Below are 21,541 nucleotides of genomic sequence, written 5' to 3'. Positions count from 1 at the left end.
TTAAGGACGCAGGACCTGGCCAGGAATGGTTCTCCTCAGCAAATCTCACAAGCCTCTCTGTAGGTCTGAAGCCACTTTTACATCTATAAACGAATTATAACAATTATGTTCATTCACTCATTTCCCACGACCCATGGTGTAATTAGTTCACATTCCACTTTAAAAAGAAAATCAAGGTATATGTTTTCCCTAAGTAATTTTCCCTAAGTGACCCACCTCGCCTCTCTCCCTCTCCTCTTTCTCCCTTCTTTCTCTGAGAAAACCTCTGGGGCAGCCGGGGCAGCCTCATGGGCCATTATAAGTGCTCAGGTCCCAGATGGAAGCAGAGTCCATGGCAGCAATGAAGCTCCAGGTAACTCCCTCTGACTCCAGCCATGCTCTCACAGTAGAGAGTGACATATGCTTCGCTGCTGCCACAGAAGGTCAACATTTAAGTAGAAAGACTCATCAGCTGATCACTCTTGCTGGCTGCAATTGGGGGAAGGGAAAGCAGCCATCTCTGCCTGTCCTCTCCGCACCAGCTACTCTCTGCCTTTGTCTCTCTCCCTCCATCTGCAGGGACCAGGGGAACCTCCCCAGGGAAGGCCATGGGCCCACCTCAAGGAGTTGCTTTAGCCAGGAGTCTTCCTTTGGCTCATCTTTCGCTCTGTTCTTAGAGTAATACGCCTAACTCTTTTGAATATTGAACGTGGAACTTGCCCTATAATAAATACGTTATGTTATTTTCCATAAATATTTTTTCTATTATGCTGAGAACTATTTTTAAATCAAGATCAGACTATGGAATGTTCTTGGGAAGAATTTTTCCTCTTCTTTCGTGTATGTTATGTCTGAAAGCCACCAAGAAAACACCAAAAATGAGAGAACCCAAACCACAGGGCCATCCCATATTCTTCCAACAAACAACCTTGTAATGTATTTCCATGATGAAAAAAAAAGAGGGAAAACCAATTTCTATTTATTCTCAGTAATGATGATATCTTTATGCCACTGGACAATTTATAAAACACTTTCAATATCCACTACCTTACTAGAAGCATTGATACACCTAACTCAGAAATAATATTTTAACTGGTCTTCAATATTTCACCAGAGAATCTAGTACCCATCTATCAAGGTGAAAACCCCCCACTCTGTTGCTTCTGTGCATAGCTGTGGGTTGAGAGGAGAGTAATCTCCTTATTCCCTCTACCTGCTGATAATAATAAAAATAAAGGCTAATAAAAATAATAATAATACTAATACTCTAAGACCTAAAGTATTAAGTCTTAGACATTAGACTATAAGACATTGACATGATACCACAATATCTTAAAAAATACTTAGGGCAAAAATAGACATAAGAAATGAAGCAAAACAATTTTCCCATTTTTATATATAATGACAACAATGAAAGAAAGAATTCTACAGTAATATAGCTTCAGAAAACCTGATACGCCCAACTGAGTCTCCAGGAAAAAAGTTTTGAGGGTGGGACACTGAAGTAAATACATTCTTCGGAACCTACTCTTTACAGTTTAATAACAAAATACAAGAGTTTAATAAAATTTAAATCCTTTGGAGTAACTATACTTTACACAAAGTTTCCAAGTTCTGTTTCTCCCTGATTCACAGTTGGAGCTGATGTGCACCAGTTTCCTAACTGTTTAATATTTTCTCCCTCTATTTCAGACCCTGACCTCAGGGCCTGTCTCCTTGGGGATATTACAGCCAGGCCACTCTCATCCTGATGAGGTGCACGACATAGCCAGGCATTTAAGGATCCCAGTGGTCTTTAGAACATAAGAAGAAACTCCCCTTAAGCCAACCTCCCAGAATAAGACTTTGGAGGCTGAGCCTGCAGAACTCATGAATCACATAGGCCTGCTCTAGCCAAAAGAGCAGTTAGGGTGAGGGTTGGGAAGTCAAGGTGGATGGAAAACAGCAGGTTAATGGCCCTGGGACATGGATCAGCACAGCAACCCTGAGATAAAAGTGTACTCCATCAGAATAATTAAGTGACCAGGGTGGGGTACAGGGGCTACTTAATTTTTTTTTAACTTGAGCCATCACCTGTGGCAGCAACTTAATTTGTGTATAAATCATAACTAAAACCAAAAAGCCAGGAAAGAAAAACTCCCACTGCTGATTCAACCTTAATGGGGTCATTTATTCACATACTAGGTAAATTTGGTTCTTTAATAAAACTGCCTATATGTGAGACAAAGATTGGGATGGAAAGGGGGATTACTTGAACTATAAGGAGCATCCAGACAGGAGAAGACAATCTCCTCATAAAAATCTTTTTCCTATCCAGAAAGATAAAGTAGGCATATTTTTCCCTTTTTCACCCACAAATACATCTAAAAAAACCCTGGAGATTATACATAAAACAAACATAAGAAGACTCTGAGAGGGGGACAGAAGAAGGCAGACTAGCTAGGGAACTTGGGACATAGTGGTGGGTTCCCTGGGTTTTCTTTTTGCTTCAAATCTCCCAGACATGGAGCTAAGAGCAGCAACCTGCAAAGGGTAACAGACACAGACAAAAAAGTCCCAAGAGAAGTCTCCTCTCCCTGACCAAATGACCAAGAAAGGGGCATCGCATCAAGACACAAAACTTTGAAACAATACACTTTACTCCAGCCAAACTCCAGAAAAGGCAAACTGGAGAGTCTGGACTTCCTCCCTCACCAGGCTATAATGAGGTGCCCCAGCTACCCCACTGGGTAGTGTAAGAGAAGACCCAGTACGACCCACATTTCATCCCTACCTGGCTGTAATGAAGAAAGTCTCATGGAGAGTCAGTACTTTCACCACCACTCAGCAGTAACGAGGCCATAAGAGAAACCCAGTACGACCCACATTTCATCCCTACCTGGGTGTAATGAAGAAAGTCTCATGGAGAGTCAGTACTTTCACCACCACTCAGCAGTAACGAGGCCACTACTCACCCCCAGTAGTGTCAGTGGAGGCCATGTGGGGGCCAGAACTCCCCCCCTAGTCCAGCGGTATCAAGCAATCTCCAGTAACCTCAGGTGTCAATGCAAGCAGAGTGGGGGAGCTCAACTTCTACCCCCACCTGATAGTGACAAGGCAGCAACCTTATACCCTTTGCCTTGCAACAGTACTCACAAAGGAAGCCAGTAAAAAACAGGATGTTTTAATAAGATCAAGTATACCCCCTACATAATAACAAAAATGTCCAGGTTTCAATTGAAAATCGCTTCTCTTAGAAGAATCAAGAAGATCTCAAACTAAAAAAAGAGATGTAGATGTAGATGCCAACACCAGGATGACAGAAATGTTAGAAAGCAGTCTTCACAAAAAAGTCACAATAAGCAATTATAAATATACTTGAAACAAATGAAAAAAGTCTCAGCAAAGAAATAGAAGATATAAAGAACCACATGGAAATTCTAAAACTGAAAAATAAAGTAACCAAAATAAAACATAGAGTTGAAGAGCTCAACAGTAACATAACAGAGACAAAGAAGAAAATAAATGGGGGCCCAAGCAGGGGGAACCAAAAAAAAAAAACAAAAAAAAACAATGAAAAGACCCTCAGAGACCTATGGGACTATATAAAAGATCTAAAATCATGTCAGTGAAGCAGTGGAGCCCTGGAAGGTGGAGCTGAAAAAGTACTAGAAGAACTAATGGCTGAAAATGTCCAAAATCTGGCAAAAGACATAAACCTACAAACCCAAGAAGCAGGGCAAATACCAAACAGGATAAACTCAAAGAAATCCACACTAAAACACATCATAGTAAATTTCTGAAAACTTAAAGAATTTTCAAAGCAGCAAGAGAAAAATGACACCTTATCTAGAAGAGAAAATCAATTCAAATGACAGCAGATTTCACATCAGAATCCATGGAGGCAAGAAGGAAGTGGCATGACATTTTCAAGTGCTGAAAGAAAAGATTCTGGCCGCCAGCCCAGAATCCTATCTCCAATGAAAATATCCTACATTAAAAAAGAAAACATATCTCAAATCAACAGCCTAACTTTATACCTCAAGGAAATAGAAAAAGAAGAAAAAAATAAACCCAAAGTAATAAATGGAAGGAAATAATAAAGATTAGAGCAGAAATAAATAAAATAGAGAATAGAAATGATGGAATAATCAACAAACCTAAAAGTTGGTTTTTTAAAAAGATCAACCCTTAGTTAGATTAAGAAACAAACCCTTAGTTAGATTAAGAAACAAAAAGAAGGCTCAAATTACTTAAGTCAGAAATGAAAGAGGAGACGTTACAACTGATGCCACAAAAATAAAAAGGATAATAAGAGACTACTATGAACAATTATACACTAACAAATTGGATAACCTAGAAGAAATGGATAAATTCCCATAAACACACAACCTAACAAGATGGAATCATGAAGAAATAAAAAATCTGAACAGAAATATAACTAATAAGGAAATTAAATCACTATTCAAAAACATCCCAACAAAGAAAAGCCCAGGACCAGATGGCTTCATTGGTGATTTCTATCAAATATTTTTGAAAACATTAAAAGCAATCCTTCTCAAACTCTTCAAAAAAATTGAAGAGGAGGGAATACTTACAAACTCACGCTATGAGGCCAGCATTATCTTGATACAAGAACCAAAGATATTACAAGAAAAGAAAACTGCAGACCAAAATACCCAATGAAATATTGATGCAAAAGTCCACAACAAAATACTAGCAAACTGAATTCAACAGCATATTAAAAGCATTATACACCATGACCAAATGGGATTTATTCCTGGAATGCAAGGATGGTTCCCAATATAAAAATCAATCAATGTAATACATCACATCAACAGAATGAAGGACAAAATCCACATGGTCATCTCAATTGATACAGAAAAAGCATCTGGCAAAATTCAACACCCTTTCTTGATAAAAACATTCAAAAAACTAGGAATAGTAGAAAATTACCTCAATATAATAAAGATCGTATATGAAAAACCCACAGCTAACATCATATTCAATGATGAAAAACTGAAAGTTTTTCCTCTAAGATCAGGAGCAAGGCAAGGATGCCCACTTCCACCACTTCTATTCAACATAGTATTTGAAGTCCTTTCCAGAGCTATTAAGTAAGAAAAAAAAACTGCCTAAAATGGAAAGGAAAAAGTAAAATTATTTCTTTACACAGATGCTATGATGTTCTACATAGAAAACTTAAGATTCCACACAAAAAAACTGTTAGAACTAATAAATGAATTCAGCAAAGTTGCAGGATACAAAATCAGCACACAAAAATCAGTTCTGTTTCTGTATATCAACAATAAATAATCCAAAAGGAATTTTTTTAAAAAAATCTCATTTACCTTTGAATCAAAAAGAATAAAATTGTTAGGAAAAAACAACTAAGAAGGCAAAAAACTTGTACACTGAAAACTACAAAACACTCTTGAAAGAAATTAAAGAAGGCACAAGTAAATGAAAAGATATCCATGTTCATGGATTCGAAGACTTAAAATTCTTAAAATATCCATATTACTCAAAGTAAACTATTCAATGCAATCCCTATCAAAATCCCAATGGCATTTTCTGCAGATAGAAAAAACCATCCTAAAATTCATATGGAATCTCAAAGGATCTCAAATAAAACAATCGTGAGAAAGAAAAACAAAAGCTGGAGGCCTCACATGTTCTGATTTCAAAACATGTTACAAAGCTATAGTAATCATGGGCCGGCCTGTGGCTCACTCGGGAGAGTGTGGTGCTGATAACACCAAGGCCACGGGTTCGGATCCCATATAGGGATGGCCGGTTAGCTCACTGGGTGAGTGTGGTGCTGACAACACCAAGTCAAGGGTTAAGATCCCCTTACCGGTCATCTTTAAAAAAAAAAAAAAGCTATAGTAATCAAAACAGATGTATTGGCCTAAAACAGACATATAAACTAATGGAATAGAATAGAGAGCCCAGAAATAAACCCTTGCATATATGATCAAATGATTGACAAGAGTGCCAAGGCTACACAAACAGGGAAAGGATACTCTCTTCAACAAATGGCACTGGGAAAACTGGACATCTACATGCAAAAGAATAAAGTTGGACCCTTACTTTACACCATATACAAAAATTTATTCAAAATGTATTAAACATCTAATAGTAACACCTGAAACTAGAAGAAAACATAGGCAGAAAACTTCATAACAATGGATTTGGCAATGATTTCTTAGATATGACACCAAAAACACAAAACCAAAAATAGACAAATAAGACTACATCAAACATAAAAACTTCTGCACCACAAAGGAAACATAAGGGGTTTATATCCAGAAAATATAAAGAACTCCTATAACTCAACAATAAAAAACAAATAACCCAATTTTAAAATAGGCAAAGGACTTGAATAGGCATTTTCCCAAAGAAAATATACAAATGTTCAACAAGCAGATGAAAAAATACTCAACATCACTAATCATTAGAGAAATGCAAATCAAAATGAGATATCAGCTCATACCCATTAGGATGGCCACTATCAAAAAAGCAGAAAATACCAAGTGTTGGTAAGGATCTGGAGAAATTGGAACCCTTGTGCACTGTGGGTGAAAATATAAAATGGTGCAGTTACTGGAGAACAGTATGGAGGTTCCTCAAAAAACATAAAACAGAATTACCATATGACCCAGAAATCTCACTTATGGGTACACACAAAAGAATTAAAAAAGGAATCTCAAAGAGTTATTTGCACACCTGTGTTCACTGCAGCATTACTCACAATAGCCAAGAGGTGGAAGCAGCCTAAATGTCCATTAAGAGATGAATAGGTAAAGAAAATAAAAAATAAAGAATGGAATATTATTCAGTCTTGAAAAAGAAGGAAATCCTGTCACATGCCACACCATGGATGGAACTTGAGGACATGCTAAGTGAAATGTCAGTCACAAAAAGACAAGCACTGCATGATTCCACTTTTACGGGGTATCTAAAATAGCCAAACTCTTAGGAACAAAAAGTAGGATAGTGGGTTGCCAGCGTTTCAGGGGAGGGAGAGAAGGTGACTCGTTTGATGAGCATAGAGTTTCAGTTTTGTGAGATGAAAAAGTGTTAGAGATGTGTTGCACGACAATGTGCATACAGTTAACACTATTGTACTGTATACTTAAAAATGGTCAAGATGGTAAATTTTATGTTATATGCTTTTTACCACAATAAAAAAAGACAAACCCTTAGAACAGGAAAAAAGAAAAAAAAACTATTAATACATACAAAAACCTGAAAAATCTGCGTAAAAAAAGCCAATCCAAGAAGGTAACATATTCTATGATTCCATTACTTTAACATTCTTGCATTAACAAAAGTATAGAATTGAAGAGCAGATGACTCGGTTGCCAGGGGTTAGGGAGGCTATGGGGATAGGAATGAAGAGGGTGTGGCTGTAAAAGGGCAACGTCAGGGACCCTTGTGGAGATGGAAATGCTCTGTCTTGACTGTATGCATGTCAATATTCTGGTTTTGATACTATTACGCTACAGTTTCAAGATGTTACCATTGACAGAAACTGGGTAAAGGAAAGTATGAGATCTCTCTGTATTATTTCCTAAAACTGCATATGAGTCTACAATTATCTCAAAATAAAGTTTAATTAATTTTAAGATATCTTTTCTCCAAATGGTGGAAGTTAAGTGCTAACTGGAAATAATGAAGAGGAGATTTTAGTATCTGTTTTTTATGTATGTGGGGATAAAGGAGGTAGGCTAACTCAGAAAAATTGTCCATATCTCATATCTCAAGAAATGAGAACCCGGGTCTGAGATGCCCCAGCCTTGTTATCCCAATGTTCACCAAAAATAAATTCATTTCTGGGAAACCCTATGTAATCATTTTTAGAAGAGGAGCCTGGCTTGAATGTTCCCTAAATTTTAGTCTTCAGAGGCCTAGATGTTGGTCCTGTGATAAGAAGCCAGAGCAGTAAATAAGGGCACCAGGAGAAGAGAGAGGCACACCCAGACACTATAGCCAGTTCTCTGTGGGCTGCAAGGCAAGCTCGAGGGACAAACAGCCACCTCCATGATAGAGGTTTTCTTCTGATCCAGCTCTGAACGAGTCTGGATTAATATAATCCCTCTGATATCATTTGAATAGAGAACAATACATCCCTTTATCTCCACTGCACTTGCTTAGAAATATGCCTCATTCTGGGGAGAATACCTGAGAACACAATTTGGAAGAGCTAGTATCTTGGGACTACTGTGTTGATTACGGGAGCTCAACCAATTATACCATGAAGAGCCCATCACTCCACCAGGAAGTCAATTAACTAAACTGGCTGCCTGAACTTAAGCTATGATGCTGGGAAAAAAGTTTAAGTTGTAGCAAAATCTTCTCCATAACATTTGTCTACAAGCTTCCACCCTTCTGGAGTCCCTAATACTCAGAAGTGATGGGGATGGAGTTCCTCCTGGGCAGTGAAATCAGTAATGACTAGCATTTACTGAGCACCTGCCAGGGGCCAGGCACCATGCTGAGTGCTTTTTACACATCGCACTGCATTCTCTCAACAACCTGGTGGTGAGGTAGTTAGTATTAGCTCTACCTTAGAGATCAGGAGACTGAGTTTCAGAGAAAATTACATGGTTTGCCCAAAGTCACACAGCCAGTAAGAGAGCTGGAATTCAAGGCTCAGGTCCCTGTATCTACAAAGCCTTAGGAAGTATCAGGCAGCATCATATTAATAATGAAATCCAGCCTCTGAATTACCAGATTTTGACCAGAGCCTCTAAATTCAATTGAAAGAGGACAGAGGGAAGGTGCTAGCTTTCTGCTGAACTGAGCAACATTTCCTTCACCCACCTGGTACACAGTAGGCACTCAGTAAATGACTGTTAAATTGAACTGACCTAGAGAAAAAGGCTGCTGCCGACCTCCTCCTTGGCTGTTTGCATGTTCTGGGAGGAGGGGAGGCAGAGTAACCACCTCTCCTGCCCTCCCAGGTGGCAGCACTGACTCTGTTCTGGTCTGACTGGGACACAGCTCTGTGAAGACCCACAAAACAGACAGCCCTACACACACCACAATGCTCTGAAATGCATGGGACAAAGAAACCCAGGGCGAGCCCCAGGGAATGTGTGATGACCTCAGATGCAAAGTATGTAGTGAGCCAATTCTGGAACCTTGGTGAATTTCACAGACTAAACAGTGGGGGTGAAGGAGCACTTGGGACTTGTGCTGACTGAGCCAGCAAGGTTACCCATGACTACTGGGTTCACAGGAGAATCTTTCTTTGCTGAGAATATACTGGGAATAGACCAGCAAAAAAAAATAGACCCCCACAAAAGGCAGCATGGCCGGTTTGGCAGCTCCCTTGCCTTGGCCTGCTGGTATTCCTACTGTTTTTGGATTCATCCTCATAGAATTTGGGATGAAGCAGAAGCGGGGCCCTCTCTGCTGAGAAAATATGCAAGGAGACTTTTGATAAAAACTCAGAGGCCACTGCAGCCAAAGAGTCTGTGACAGGAGGGGACAGGGGCTGGAGGAAAGGCTTGAATAGTCTCCAGACAGTTTCAGACTTCACTGTTTCAGACTGTGGGGGAGGAAGCAAGCAAAGAGCATGAGAGAAGAAGAAAGAAGACATTAATGAAGGAAGAATAGCCAAGGCCACACTAAAAATACTTCCCAGGCACATATTTCTCCCAATGCATAGCAGCTCTCTCAATTAAGGATGTGTCATTTCCTGGGTTATTAAATCCAGATCACAGAACATTCCACTCCAGGACAGTAAGAGAGGGTCACGTTCTCAGCCTCCCCCAGCACCAAAGCAGCAAAAAACAAGGATCCCAGCCTTTTGTGTTTCCACCACTCCCCACTGAGCTGCTTGGAAGCTTCCCTTCAGGATGTGTCTGTGGAAAGCTTGGGGGGCTAGCACGGTGCTCTTTCTCAGATACCTAAAACACACCCACAGTCACCTTTAACAGCACCATCATCTCAAACCAGTAAGGCCCTGCAGCAACCAGAATTTGGGGGAAGAAGTGTAGTGGCCACTTTGCTTTCGTTAATGTGGTAAGAGCCAGTAAACTTTAATATCTCCTAGGGCTGGCCCGTGGCTCACTTGGGAGAGCGTGGTACTGACAACACCTAGTAAAAGGTTAAGATCCCCTTATCGGTCATCTTTAAAAAAAAAAACTTCTAAAGCCAGAGTCACACAGCAAAAAATGTGCCCTATTAAACTCCAAGAAATTTAAAAAGAAATCAGTGTCTTCTTGATACTGAGCACAGGGATCTCCATGCAGTGGGTACCCAATAACGTCTGTCTTTCTTTTGTTGGGGAAGGGGAGACGATATGCGTGACAAAGCCAATGAGCCCTTGAGAAAGGCTCCTACAATGGTCCTTTCCAAACATTTAAGAAATTTGGAACCTGTGGTATCTTAACTCTCCTAACCTGCATTTGAAGCAATCGGTTTACAATTTAATTACTCTATGAGTTGGGCAGAATCTTGTTAACTGTGAATTGGGGAGAAGTTGAATGGCAAAGTGGGCTTCAGAGTTAATACCAGAATTGAGGATTCCAAATGGGAAAGATCCTCAGAGTTCAGACAAGTTTGGACCACACGGTGTTTTCCAACAAAATTTGAATGTCACCAATATTTAAAAATCAGAAAATTTCAGATAAAAAGAGACCTTCCTGCTTCTGTTTTAATAAACATAATCGGCATAAATGGGAATCAGAGACCTGCATGCAGCTCTGGACAGAGCTGAGGAGCACTGCCCCCTCTGGATGAAGCATGTGCTGTCCAGCTGCCACCAGCCACTCTGCATCCCCGCAGAGGCCCGCCTTTGTTTCCTTATCCAGTCTGCCACCTTTGGGCATTTGAGGTGGCAACTTCCAACCTAGTCCATCCCCTTTTCACCCAGAGAACTGGTCCTTCCAACTCTTAATCTCTATCCTCTAACCCAATTCCTTTGCCACAGGCCACTGGTATTCCCAGTGTTTCTGGATTCATCCTTAAAGAGTTTAGGATGGAACAGACACTGGGCCCCCTCTGCTGGGAAGGTCCAAGAGACTTTTGATTAAGACTCAAAGGCAGCTGCAGCCAAACAGTGTGTGACAGAAGGGGACATGACTCACCGCTCCCCAGCAAGACGTTCCCTCCTCTGCCCTTTCCACCTGCAGCCTCCCCTCATACCCAGTTAAGCCCGCCTCTGTCTCCAGATCAGAACCTATCCCTACAGACAAGCATTTATAGCCTTGTGAACGTCTCTTCATTCTACGATTTATGGTCCACACTGGAGGAGAAGCAAGCACTACTTCAACAAAACTGTTCATCATGAAATAATTCTCCTCTGCTCAGATCAGATGGTGAACGCAAACACAAACTGCACTCGATTCTCTCAAATACTCCCCAACCAGAAACACCAAAGAACTTCTCAGAAGCAACAGGACTGTCAAGGAGGGGCTATGGTCAATTAGGAGATGATAATGACCACAGAGACCAGGACAATGATAACAACAGTTCCAGAGGGTTAAATGACTTGTTAATGCCAGATACGGTACTGGGCATGTCACGTTACACACTACTTCTTATTTTTACAACAACCCTACATGGCAGGAGGTACTGTCCCCTTTTTATAGATATGGAAAATGAATACAGAAAGTACTCTGCTGATGCAGACATTTTGCTCCCTGGGATAGTAGCTCAACCTTCTTTCACCTGCCTGAACAAAACTGGTTCTGGTATTAAAACCCTTGTCCAGGACTGGCCTAGAGGAGATCTCACTGGCCTACTTACGGTCTGCCATTCGCCTCCTCCATGCTGGCTGCAGTTTTTGATTCCAAGGCGTTGTTGAAGTTAGAGATGTTTTCAGAAGAATAGAGGCCAGCTGGGTTGTTGTACTGGTTCGTGATGACTCGGGGGGCAGTGCTGGAGGCAGGCGAGGCAGTGAAGGGCATGGCACTTCGGTTGTGGGCGCTTCCTATGTGCAGGACCTCCTGCAAGCAGGGATCAGGGAAGAAATCAAGGGGGTATCCAACGTGCACTCCACGATGGGTGGTGCAGGCTGAGTGCCAGGGAGAAGTGTTCCAGCTGAGCTACAATGGCCCTGGTCCAACACCAAACTAGCTGAGGCACTATGACCGACACACTGAGACACATGGGCAACCATGGGGAAGTCTCACAGGATAGACACCTGTGCAGGCTCACACCTTCTGAACCAGCCCTGCCTTCTGATTCTTCCCTGAGGCCCAGCAAAGCCTCATCTCCTCTGGGTGCCTCTGGGCAGGACCCACCTTGATGCCTTGGGCTGTCAGAGCTGAAACCCCCTTTCAGGACACATTCCAGAGGGATTAAGGTATCAGGCGGAGGGGAACATGCCGACACTGCAGTCAGTGCAGAGCAGGAGATGATAAAAGGTGGAGATAAATTCCCCAGAAGTGAGCAAGTTAGACCAGCAAGATAAGAGGGTTGTGGAGCCATGGAGGAAGCAGCTGCTCACTAGGCAGAGACTGTCTCAGTCCTCAGAAGGAGGGTAAAGGGAATTAAGATCTATTGTTTCTTGTGGGAGAAAGATTAGCTAATTAGATAGAAGGTCAGAGGATACCTGCAATGGGGGCAGTACCCAGAGGAACTGCAGAAAAGGACTTTGAGTTTCTCGCGTTGTCATTCCCCTCTTGCTGTAATTTGAGGAAGCACGCTCCACCCCCACCCTGGACCTGCCAGGAGCCTGGTGAATAACTACTCCAGGTACAATATCTCAGAGATTCTTTACAAACACCCCCAAACACTTTTTTTTTTTCCTTTTTGTCTTTTTTCGTGTCCAGCAACGGATCGCAACCCTCAGTGTTGCGCCCGTACCGGACCGGGACCGGCCACGGGATCGCAACCCTCGGTGTTGCTCCCGCACCTCGCTCAGCCAGTGAGCGGGAACCGGTCTGTACGTGGGATCCGAACCCTCGGCGGGAGCGCCACCACATGCACTCTCAAGCGGCGCACTATAGCAGTGCGCCACCGGGCCGGCCCAACACTTTTTAAACTAACATTCCTTTTTTAAAAAATCACTACTTTCATGATGACTCAATTAGCAAAGTGCTTTCTGCATGAGTGTTTTGGACCAACCCATGGCATCCAGGCAACACATGCTCTGTGCAGCCTGCTAACCTCAATATGGGTTGTATGTTCTGGGTTCCTCAGAAAATCTTCCTGAACCCTGGTCTCTTTCTTACACCCAGGCCCAGAATAGCTGCCCCCAAAAGAGCTCCTGTCCTCTGTTGCTCTAATATTTTTCTCTTTTTGTTAATGCTTCGAGTCTTTCATGCTTTCTTAGAATATATTATGCATGAAAATAGCTTAATCCATTGTGTACCTAATTAAAAATAAAATACAACATGGAAATATTATTATAATTAAGATTTCTTTTTCACTCTTCAGACAGGCTTCCTCTTTAACATGTCAGAATCAGTGAGGTTTTGGGCCGGCCCGTGGCTCGATCAGTGAGGTTTTACTGTATAAATTACATTTAGTTGACATCATCTGCATTAGAAAAAAGCTAAGTTTGCACAGATAATCACAAAAGGAGAAGTATAACTAGTTAAGAAAAAAGTTTCAGGAGTAATCAAAGAATAGTTAAGTAAATTTTATGACACAATTACTCAAAGGAATCATATGTAGTTATTAAAGGCTGTGGACATAAAGAGTGCAACAGAATTACAGACAGGCAGCCTGAGACTCCCACCCACATATACTATAGCACTATGGGCAGACACATGGCTGCAGGCAGGACAGCCACCTTTCTTTCTCTGTCATCTCCACAGCAATGCCTAGGAGCAGCACAGGATGCTGAGCACCCCAGAAGAGCCCTTTTTATCCTGTATTGGCTAAATTTTTCTCTGTTACTTCCTGTTTGGCCATGGGCAAGTTATACCTCTCTGAGCCCATTTCTCATCTTTAAAATGAAGAAAACAAAGCCTTCATAGGATTTAGTGTGACATATTAGCGCAGCAAGCACAGTGCGTGGCACATGGCAGATACTCAACCAGGGTCCATTCCCTTCTCCCTCCATAGAAACACATTTCCAATTAGAACGGAAGTCAATGGAAACTTCGGCAGGAAATTCTGATTTTCACTTTACAGAGAATCTTTCAACATATCTGGTTTGCACATAAAAGGAATATCTCTACCCTCATATGAATACTGGTCTTTCTAGAAGGCAGGCAGATTCGGGGCTTGCCTTTTGGAAAGGATGATGTAATTGTTTGGGCTTTGTATTTATCAGTCTCCAAGGAAACTCAATAATGAGGAAACAAACTAGGTGTGTAACTATGCTGACCTCAGATAAGCTGGGGTGTTGGTTTGTATTACACGAACTAACAGATCTTTTTATTATAGATGAACTCTGCTCTTATTCTTTCATCCTCTACTTTAGAATGACTGGAAGTGGAAGATTTGGGGAAAATCAGGGCTGGGAAGTTTTTCATATGAATAAAGAATTACTGGAATCAAAAAATGTATGTACTCAAGTTAGATTTTAAAGTACTTGAAGATCCTTTTAATCTGAAGAGAACTACCTTCAAAAGATTAATACAGGTAACTAAATTACAGGTTTAAAATAAAAATTCAAGCATAATACAAATAAAAAATATAACTGAAATTTAAATGACTACCTTAATTATGTGAAAACCAGAATTTCAGACAGACCAAATTAAAACAAAATAATTCTTTATGTGTTATAAAATATATGAAAACCTAACATTAAAATTTAACATATATAGTAAATTTAATGAAGTGGCTGAGCACTCCCAGGGAAACTGATTTTAATTGTGGCATGTTTTAAATTAGTTTGCACAACTGCCAGTTTATAGACTGAGTGCCATTTTATGAACTCTCCTTACAAGAGTTTAACAGAATATGTTCATGTCAGTTTTGAAATGGCAGGTGCAAAATTATCCTTTAAGTGACTTTTGGGATTTTTAAGTATGATTTTGATCATATTAGTGGAAAAAATTCTGTGTGATTACATTTCTTAAATTTTAATGGTAGCCATTTGAGAAAATATGGCTTATATCCAACCACTCAATTTACACAAATTAATATACCATGTGAGTTCAATTTCTGTTATATGTATAAAAAATAGTAGCTATATGTTATCTCAATTACATCTCAATTCACCATAAAAACTGAAGTGTCCCAAATTCAGAAAAAAAATTAAATTTCAAATCTTCCACTGGGGCTAAATGTATAATAATCACAACCCAGTCTAAAATTTCCAAAAGCCATTTTCAATTTACTTATCAATTTATCATTAATAAGTCATTCATTTAACCAACAGATACATACTTTGTGAAACGTAGCATGTTAGGCATGAAGATATTTACAAAGATGTTATAAACATTTTTTTCTCTTCTTTCAAAAATATTCATTCATTGTAGATCATTTAGAAGGTGCAAAAAAGGAAGAAATAAAATCACCCATAATCTAATTACTGAGAGATTTATTTACAAATATGGGATCTTAAGAGAGTAGACTATTAATAAGTTCATATTAATTTCCACTTTATTTTAGTAATTTTGAAGTCTCACTGTAACAAAAATAGAGATTCCCACCCCAGGGCTCATGAAAATGAGATAGGGGTATAGAGGTGGGGAAAGCAGAGCTTACTATTAAATTTCCCCTTATTTCTTCTAGGCTCTAGGCCTCGGGACCTAAACTTATTTTCATCCTTGGCATGATTCATCTGCATCTGAAACCCATAATAAGCGCAGTCAGCTCTTTGTTTTTACTATGGTCCTGCCAACCCTATTTCTCACAGGAAGGCTTCCACCCGCTTCCCTTATCGCCTTCCTATCCCCTACTTCCAGCCTGGGCCTCAGCATCACTGCCCTGGGGTTTTCCAGCTTTTTCCTCCACATTTCCCTTACGGGAAGAACTGAACAAGAGCCAGAGCCCAGCAGTGACAGTGGAAGCCTCCAGGGCGGGAACAACAGGAACGTGCTGAGGGGCGGCAGAGGGCTTTCCGGGGCTGGGTGCTGAGGAGTGGCAAGGATGAACAAATACTTACTTGGGGTTCAGAGGCTAAATTCATTTTGTATGGATGACGCTTGCCTTCCTCCACAACCAGAGGAGACCAGATTTTATGTTCAGATCTGCAACAGATTAACAAAACTGTTATTTCATTCATGCTAAGTAAATAATATATACTAAAAACAGATTGGAAAAATGTCCCGTCTTGCCTAGACTACTAGCCTCTGAACTAGCACCGTGCTTTACCCTCCATTTGCAACCAGTGTGATCTTTCAAAAATCCCAATCTGATGGTGTCCATGTTGGATGGCTTCCCAAGCTGCCCTGGCTTCATCCAGCCTCATCCTCACTCTGGATACTTAACACCAGCCATATGGCCTCCTCCATGTTCCTGAGGGTGCCACATGTTGTCCCATCTCTGTTCAAGATGCAACAGGCTTCTCCTCTATCTCGGCCCAGTGTTCTTGGCCCAGACCAAACAACCAGCTTATCCATGAAGCTTGCCTTGCCCAAATGAAAGTGATGCCTCCTTTTCTGAGCTTGCAAAGGATTTTCTTTGTACCAATCACACAGCAATGACTTAGTATAGTCTCAGTTTTCATTAGGGTAGCTTTTTCCTCTTTCGCAGGTAGAGAATATTCATACTTATCTTTGTTATTTGTCAGAGTGCCTAGCACAGTGCCAGACATATACAAAATGTACCTGTTCAATTTATTGGTAAGTGAATCAAAAATCAGTGAATGAATGAATGTCTTGATTGAGCTTGAAGGAGACGATTTGGGCTGAGATAGAAACAGAGATGAGAATGAGAGGTAAATGTGCTTTTGAGGGGGTAGTAATAAAATAGTGCACCTCCCAGTAGGTAGGGCTCTGAAGTGCATATAGTATTTTGACGTGTTCTCCGATACTTGGTTCTCCTGCCAATCCTGTGTCACAAGGTAGGAGAAAGTGATAAACCTACTTCAGAAATGGGAACTTGAGTAAAGGGTTTGTGACGAAGAGCTGTGGAAGTTAACGTTAGTGAGACATTAAAGGGCAGGTTCACAGATGATCAGAACGAAGAATCTGAACTTGATCTGACAGGAAACAGGGAGCCATTGAAGACTGAACCAAATCACTCTTGAAATTATTCCCTTGCAGTACCCCTTCCAAGACTACACAAAGGAATAATGGAAATTCTACCCTAATTACACCTCCCAGGCCACTCTCTTCCCTCTTCCATTCAACCCCAGCTCTCCTCTCTTGTAGTGTACTTAAAGTTATACTCAGCACTTTGCCTAACGTGCTGAAGTCTTTCTCAGTTATTGTATTCTCCTGGCATGAGGCCCACTGCTCAGAATAGTGCGGTGGGAGCAGCATCCGAAGCAGATTCTCAGTGGTTCCCAGGAAGAACTTTTCATTAAATTTTACTGGATAATACTGAACAGATTTTACTTCCTTGAAATTTTGGTTAATTGTGCTGGATCCAGTGAAAATGTAGATATCTGAGAGAAAGAAGCTCACACTACAAGAAAGCACTGAGAAAATTAGACAGGAAAATAAGTAACCTGAAATTCCAATAGCACAGACCTTTTGGTATGGCACTGAGCTGGGGGTGGGATTCTAAGATAGGGAAGGCAGTCCCGCCCACAAGCACCTTCTCCCGGATCAGAAATGAACAGACATTTCCATGGGCCTCACCTGGTGACCGTGAGAGTCATGTTGTCTGTGCAGCCCTTAATTTTGTTCTGAGCCTCCAGGTGTGTCATACTGCTAGTATTTTCCCCATCAATGGCTGTGATTACATCTCCAATACATAAATTAGCTAAAGCAGCCTTGCTTCCAGGAGTGACCTAGAAAAAACGGGGAGAGCAGGCTAGTTACTATTTGCATCCAAGGAAACCACTGAGTAAGTTACCACCAGGTTAAGTATTCACTGATATGGATCATACCATTTAAAAAGGAAAGAGGGCTGAAATCATAAGTTTATATAATAATCCTTCATATCTGTGTAATACATTATCGTTTACAACGAGTCCTTGTCTATGTATGATCTTACTGGATCTTTACAACAACCTCGTGAGAAAGGAGAGCAAACATCAGTCCCCATTTTAGGGACCAGGAAACTGAAGCTTAGATCTGTGACTTACCCAGGAGCACACAACTAGTATATTATTATATTACTAGTCATCCAACTAGTATATCACAGAGCCAAGACACTAATCCTGGACCAGACCTAGTGTTCTTCCCACTGAATCTTGCTGCTAAAATAAGTCATCAATTACATTAAAAAAAAAAAAATACACACACATTTAGAGAACAATATGTACAATAACATCCTATTTCTATAAAAACCTTAATAATTAATATGTCATATGCACAGAAGAAAACTGGAACACTGCACACTAAATTGTTCATAGTTATACATTTCTGTAGTGTATTTGCTTTTTACAGTGAGCTTGAATTACTTTTGTAATCAAAAAATGCAATAAAGAATATTTTAAAGCATAGTAGTATGGTTGCAAATTTACACACCACCGATGCTCGGGGGGAAGCCAGTCAATTACTGCAACGGGTTCCCAAATCATCTGTCTACTGAGCATTACATGTGGGCTGGATAAATAGCATGTCTCCCACACAGATGTTCAAATATTTTTCAAGTGAATACAAATGCTGTTACAATGAAGTGCAAACTCATTTTGAAGTAGTACTAACCTCAGAGTAACTTTTTGCTATTAGGTATTTTCTAAATTAAGGTATGCTAACAATACTTCTATCACCATCCCAGGGTAAGCTCATGACTTTTTTCCACATTAAAAGACCTTCCTGGATGGGAATTCTAAGCCCACCAGGAGCAGGATGGTGCTAACACCCCCAGACTCCCAGTGTCCACAGGGCTCTGGCCTCCCCCAGAAGGCCCATGACTCCTTGGCTCTAATTGAGTAAGATCTTGTGAACACCTGTGTATCTCCATAAGTCTGAACTACAGGTAAGAGGTCCTTCAAGGCACCAAACCAGGACATGTGAGTTAGGCCCTAAGCCTCCATATCTGATGCAGTTTTCAGCAGCCAGTTTCCAATCAGCCCTCACCAAACTGAAAACACAAACCCTTACAGGGTGGCTGGGGTTGGTGCCGCTGTCATGGCCCACTGCCCCCCATCAGCACCGACCCCATAAGATGAGTGATGGATGAGTTGATCCTTGAGGTCTCTTCCAGCTTGAACATACTATGACTTTATCATGCAAAACTCTCCAGGAATGTGGCAGGATGTGGAAACCAGTACAAAGATCCTGACCTCCTAACCTTCCTTTCTGGCTTTCCCATCATCTGTTTACCAGAGATCTAGCTTTTAGAAAATGAAAATCCCCAATCCAAGGTTCAGACCTTCTTCTCATCCAGCCACTGGGACAAGACATTTTATACGGGCAAGCACAGGCTGCTCTCGTTTCGGTCAACACTGGGGAGTTGGCCTCTGAGTCACCCAGCACACGGAGTAAAACAAATTCCTCTTGTTTTCCAATCCATCTTCTCAAGAAGGCTGATCTGCTGTGTGTTCACATATATTTCGCTTTTTCTAAGGGACAATGCAGGCTCATTTTTTTTAATGGCATTATTATATTTGGGATTGACAATGGTGCTAGATTAGCAAACTCTAAAGAGAGCAGCCTGAATCAAGGAGGATAATGTCCAATCGAACTCATTTCTCATGACCAGTGTTAAAGAGCAGTCCCCATAGGACAAAATACATAATCTTTAACAAGGCCCCTAAAGCCAGTGCCTCCCTCCCCACCCTCATCATGCCACTTCTCCTAAGCTCTAGCTATAGAGCCTCCCTTAGTTCATTTCCACCTCAGGACCTTAGCACCTGCTTTTACCTGATTAACTTCTCATCTTTCAAATCTCAGTTTAAATGACCCGTCTCAGAGAGGTGCTCCCTGACCTTCGATCTAAGCTATATCTCCCTGTCATTCTTTTAATACACTCTGTTCTTCTTCATGGCACTGGTCACATTATGTTTGTAAATATATTTTGTAGATTTACTTGTTTAATGTCTAAAGGCCTACTAAATGGTAAGGTGTGTGAAGGCAGGATTTTGTCTGTCTTTGGTGCCATGGTATCCCCAGTGACTGGCACAGTGACTGGCACATAGCGGGGGCGCAATAAAAATATGTCAAATGACTGATTGAATCTAAACTATCTAGCATTGTTAAACATGTAAACAGGTTGCTTCATTTTATCCTTTATAATTAATAATTCAAAAATATCAAAAATATTTTTATTTTAAAAATCAAATAATGATTTCCCTCAACATCATTACCCTGTAACATGACCATTCACAAAACTCAAACAATGAGATTAGGGCGGTTGGGGGTTGAGAAGATAAAATAGAAGTTTCTTTTAACTTTCTCATGTTCAACTGCTAAGAAGTTTGGAATTGCCAGCATTTGATTCAAACTGTCTTGTGGGAGAGGCAGTTCTGCTAAGTATATCCCAACATGTCCTAGACACGCTAGAACCAGCCTTAAGACCCGAAGTAATTGAGGCCCAGCCAGCCTATCTTTCATTTTTATTTCTTTCGTTTTTTCTTTTCTTTTTTTTTTTTAGCCGAGCTGATGGGAAGCCAACGGAAATCCCAGAAAGTCAGAAGACATCTGCTAGAACCAGTCTTAAGACCCGAAGTAATTGAGGCCCAGCCAGCCTATCTTTCATTTTTATTTCTTTCATTTTTTCTTTTCTTTTTTTTTTTTTAGCCGAGCTGATGGGAAGCCAACGGAAATCCCAGAAAGTCAGAAGACATCATCATCAGATGGGACTTGGATGGAATCACACATAAACAGATTAAGTTCACATTCTTTTATGAACCATCTCTTTTTGGAAAAAAAAAAAAAGAATTTAAACAAATTATGGGATTTGACTTTGACAAAGCCCTCTCACATACAATCTCCTATTTGAGATAATAATAAGGATGACCTCACCGCCAACATATTAGATAAATTTACAGATGAGGAAATTGAGTCTCAGTGAAGTTGTGACTGGTTCAAGTTCACAAAGCTAAGGGCTTGGGCCTGAACTTGAAACCAGATCCCCTCATTCCAAATTCCGCTTTTTTTTTTTTAAGCACACCACCACAATCAGAGGCTCCAAACTCAACTGTTGGAGCCAATGAGAAATACAGAATTAAGGAGACTCGTCTGCCATTGTCTTCTACACAAGGAACTGGAGTGTCACAAACTCCAGCTGCTGGCTGGGTGACTCCCTGCCATAGGACACTCATGCCACAGCTCTGTACTAAATTGGGGCTCAGTAAACCCACCCCTTATAAAATACACAAATCATAACACAGAACTGAAAAGAGCAACACAAGAGAAGAACTGTACTTCCAACATTAGGTCGTTCCTGTCTTGAATGGTTGATTCCAATACTTGCCACACACCAACTATTCACCATAATCATAATCATAATCATAAAAACGGATATAAGTTAATGAGTGTTTATTATGTGCCAAGCCCAATCTAAGTGTTTAGCAAGGGTTAATTTACCAATCTTCGTGTAATGCTTTCAGGTAGGCAATGTTATTTGCATCATTACAGATGAGGAAATGGAGGAAGAGGAATTA

At 40.7% G+C, this 21,541-nt stretch overlaps 1 protein-coding gene across 1 annotated transcript in view; it reads right to left on the bottom strand.

Moving 5' to 3' along the window:
* PDLIM1 (PDZ and LIM domain 1) overlaps positions 1-17,801 on the bottom strand; it is a 30,431-nt gene extending 12,630 nt beyond the window's left edge. The window contains exons 1-3 of the mRNA XM_008575251.1: positions 17,625-17,801; positions 15,983-16,067; positions 11,722-11,921 (exon numbers count right to left, since the gene is read on the bottom strand). Coding sequence (XP_008573473.1) covers positions 11,722-11,921; positions 15,983-16,067; positions 17,625-17,692 — 353 coding nt within the window. The 5' untranslated portion in view covers positions 17,693-17,801. The remainder of the gene's footprint in view (positions 1-11,721; positions 11,922-15,982; positions 16,068-17,624) is intronic.
* Between the last annotated feature and the right edge of the window lie 3,740 nt (positions 17,802-21,541).

This window comes from Galeopterus variegatus, unplaced genomic scaffold, assembly GCF_000696425.1.
Source record: "Galeopterus variegatus unplaced genomic scaffold, G_variegatus-3.0.2 Scaffold1160, whole genome shotgun sequence".
NCBI classification, from domain to species: domain Eukaryota; kingdom Metazoa; phylum Chordata; class Mammalia; order Dermoptera; family Cynocephalidae; genus Galeopterus; species Galeopterus variegatus.
The sequence above is the reverse complement of the archived record's forward strand: the minus strand, read 5'-3'. Positions and strand labels throughout refer to the sequence as shown.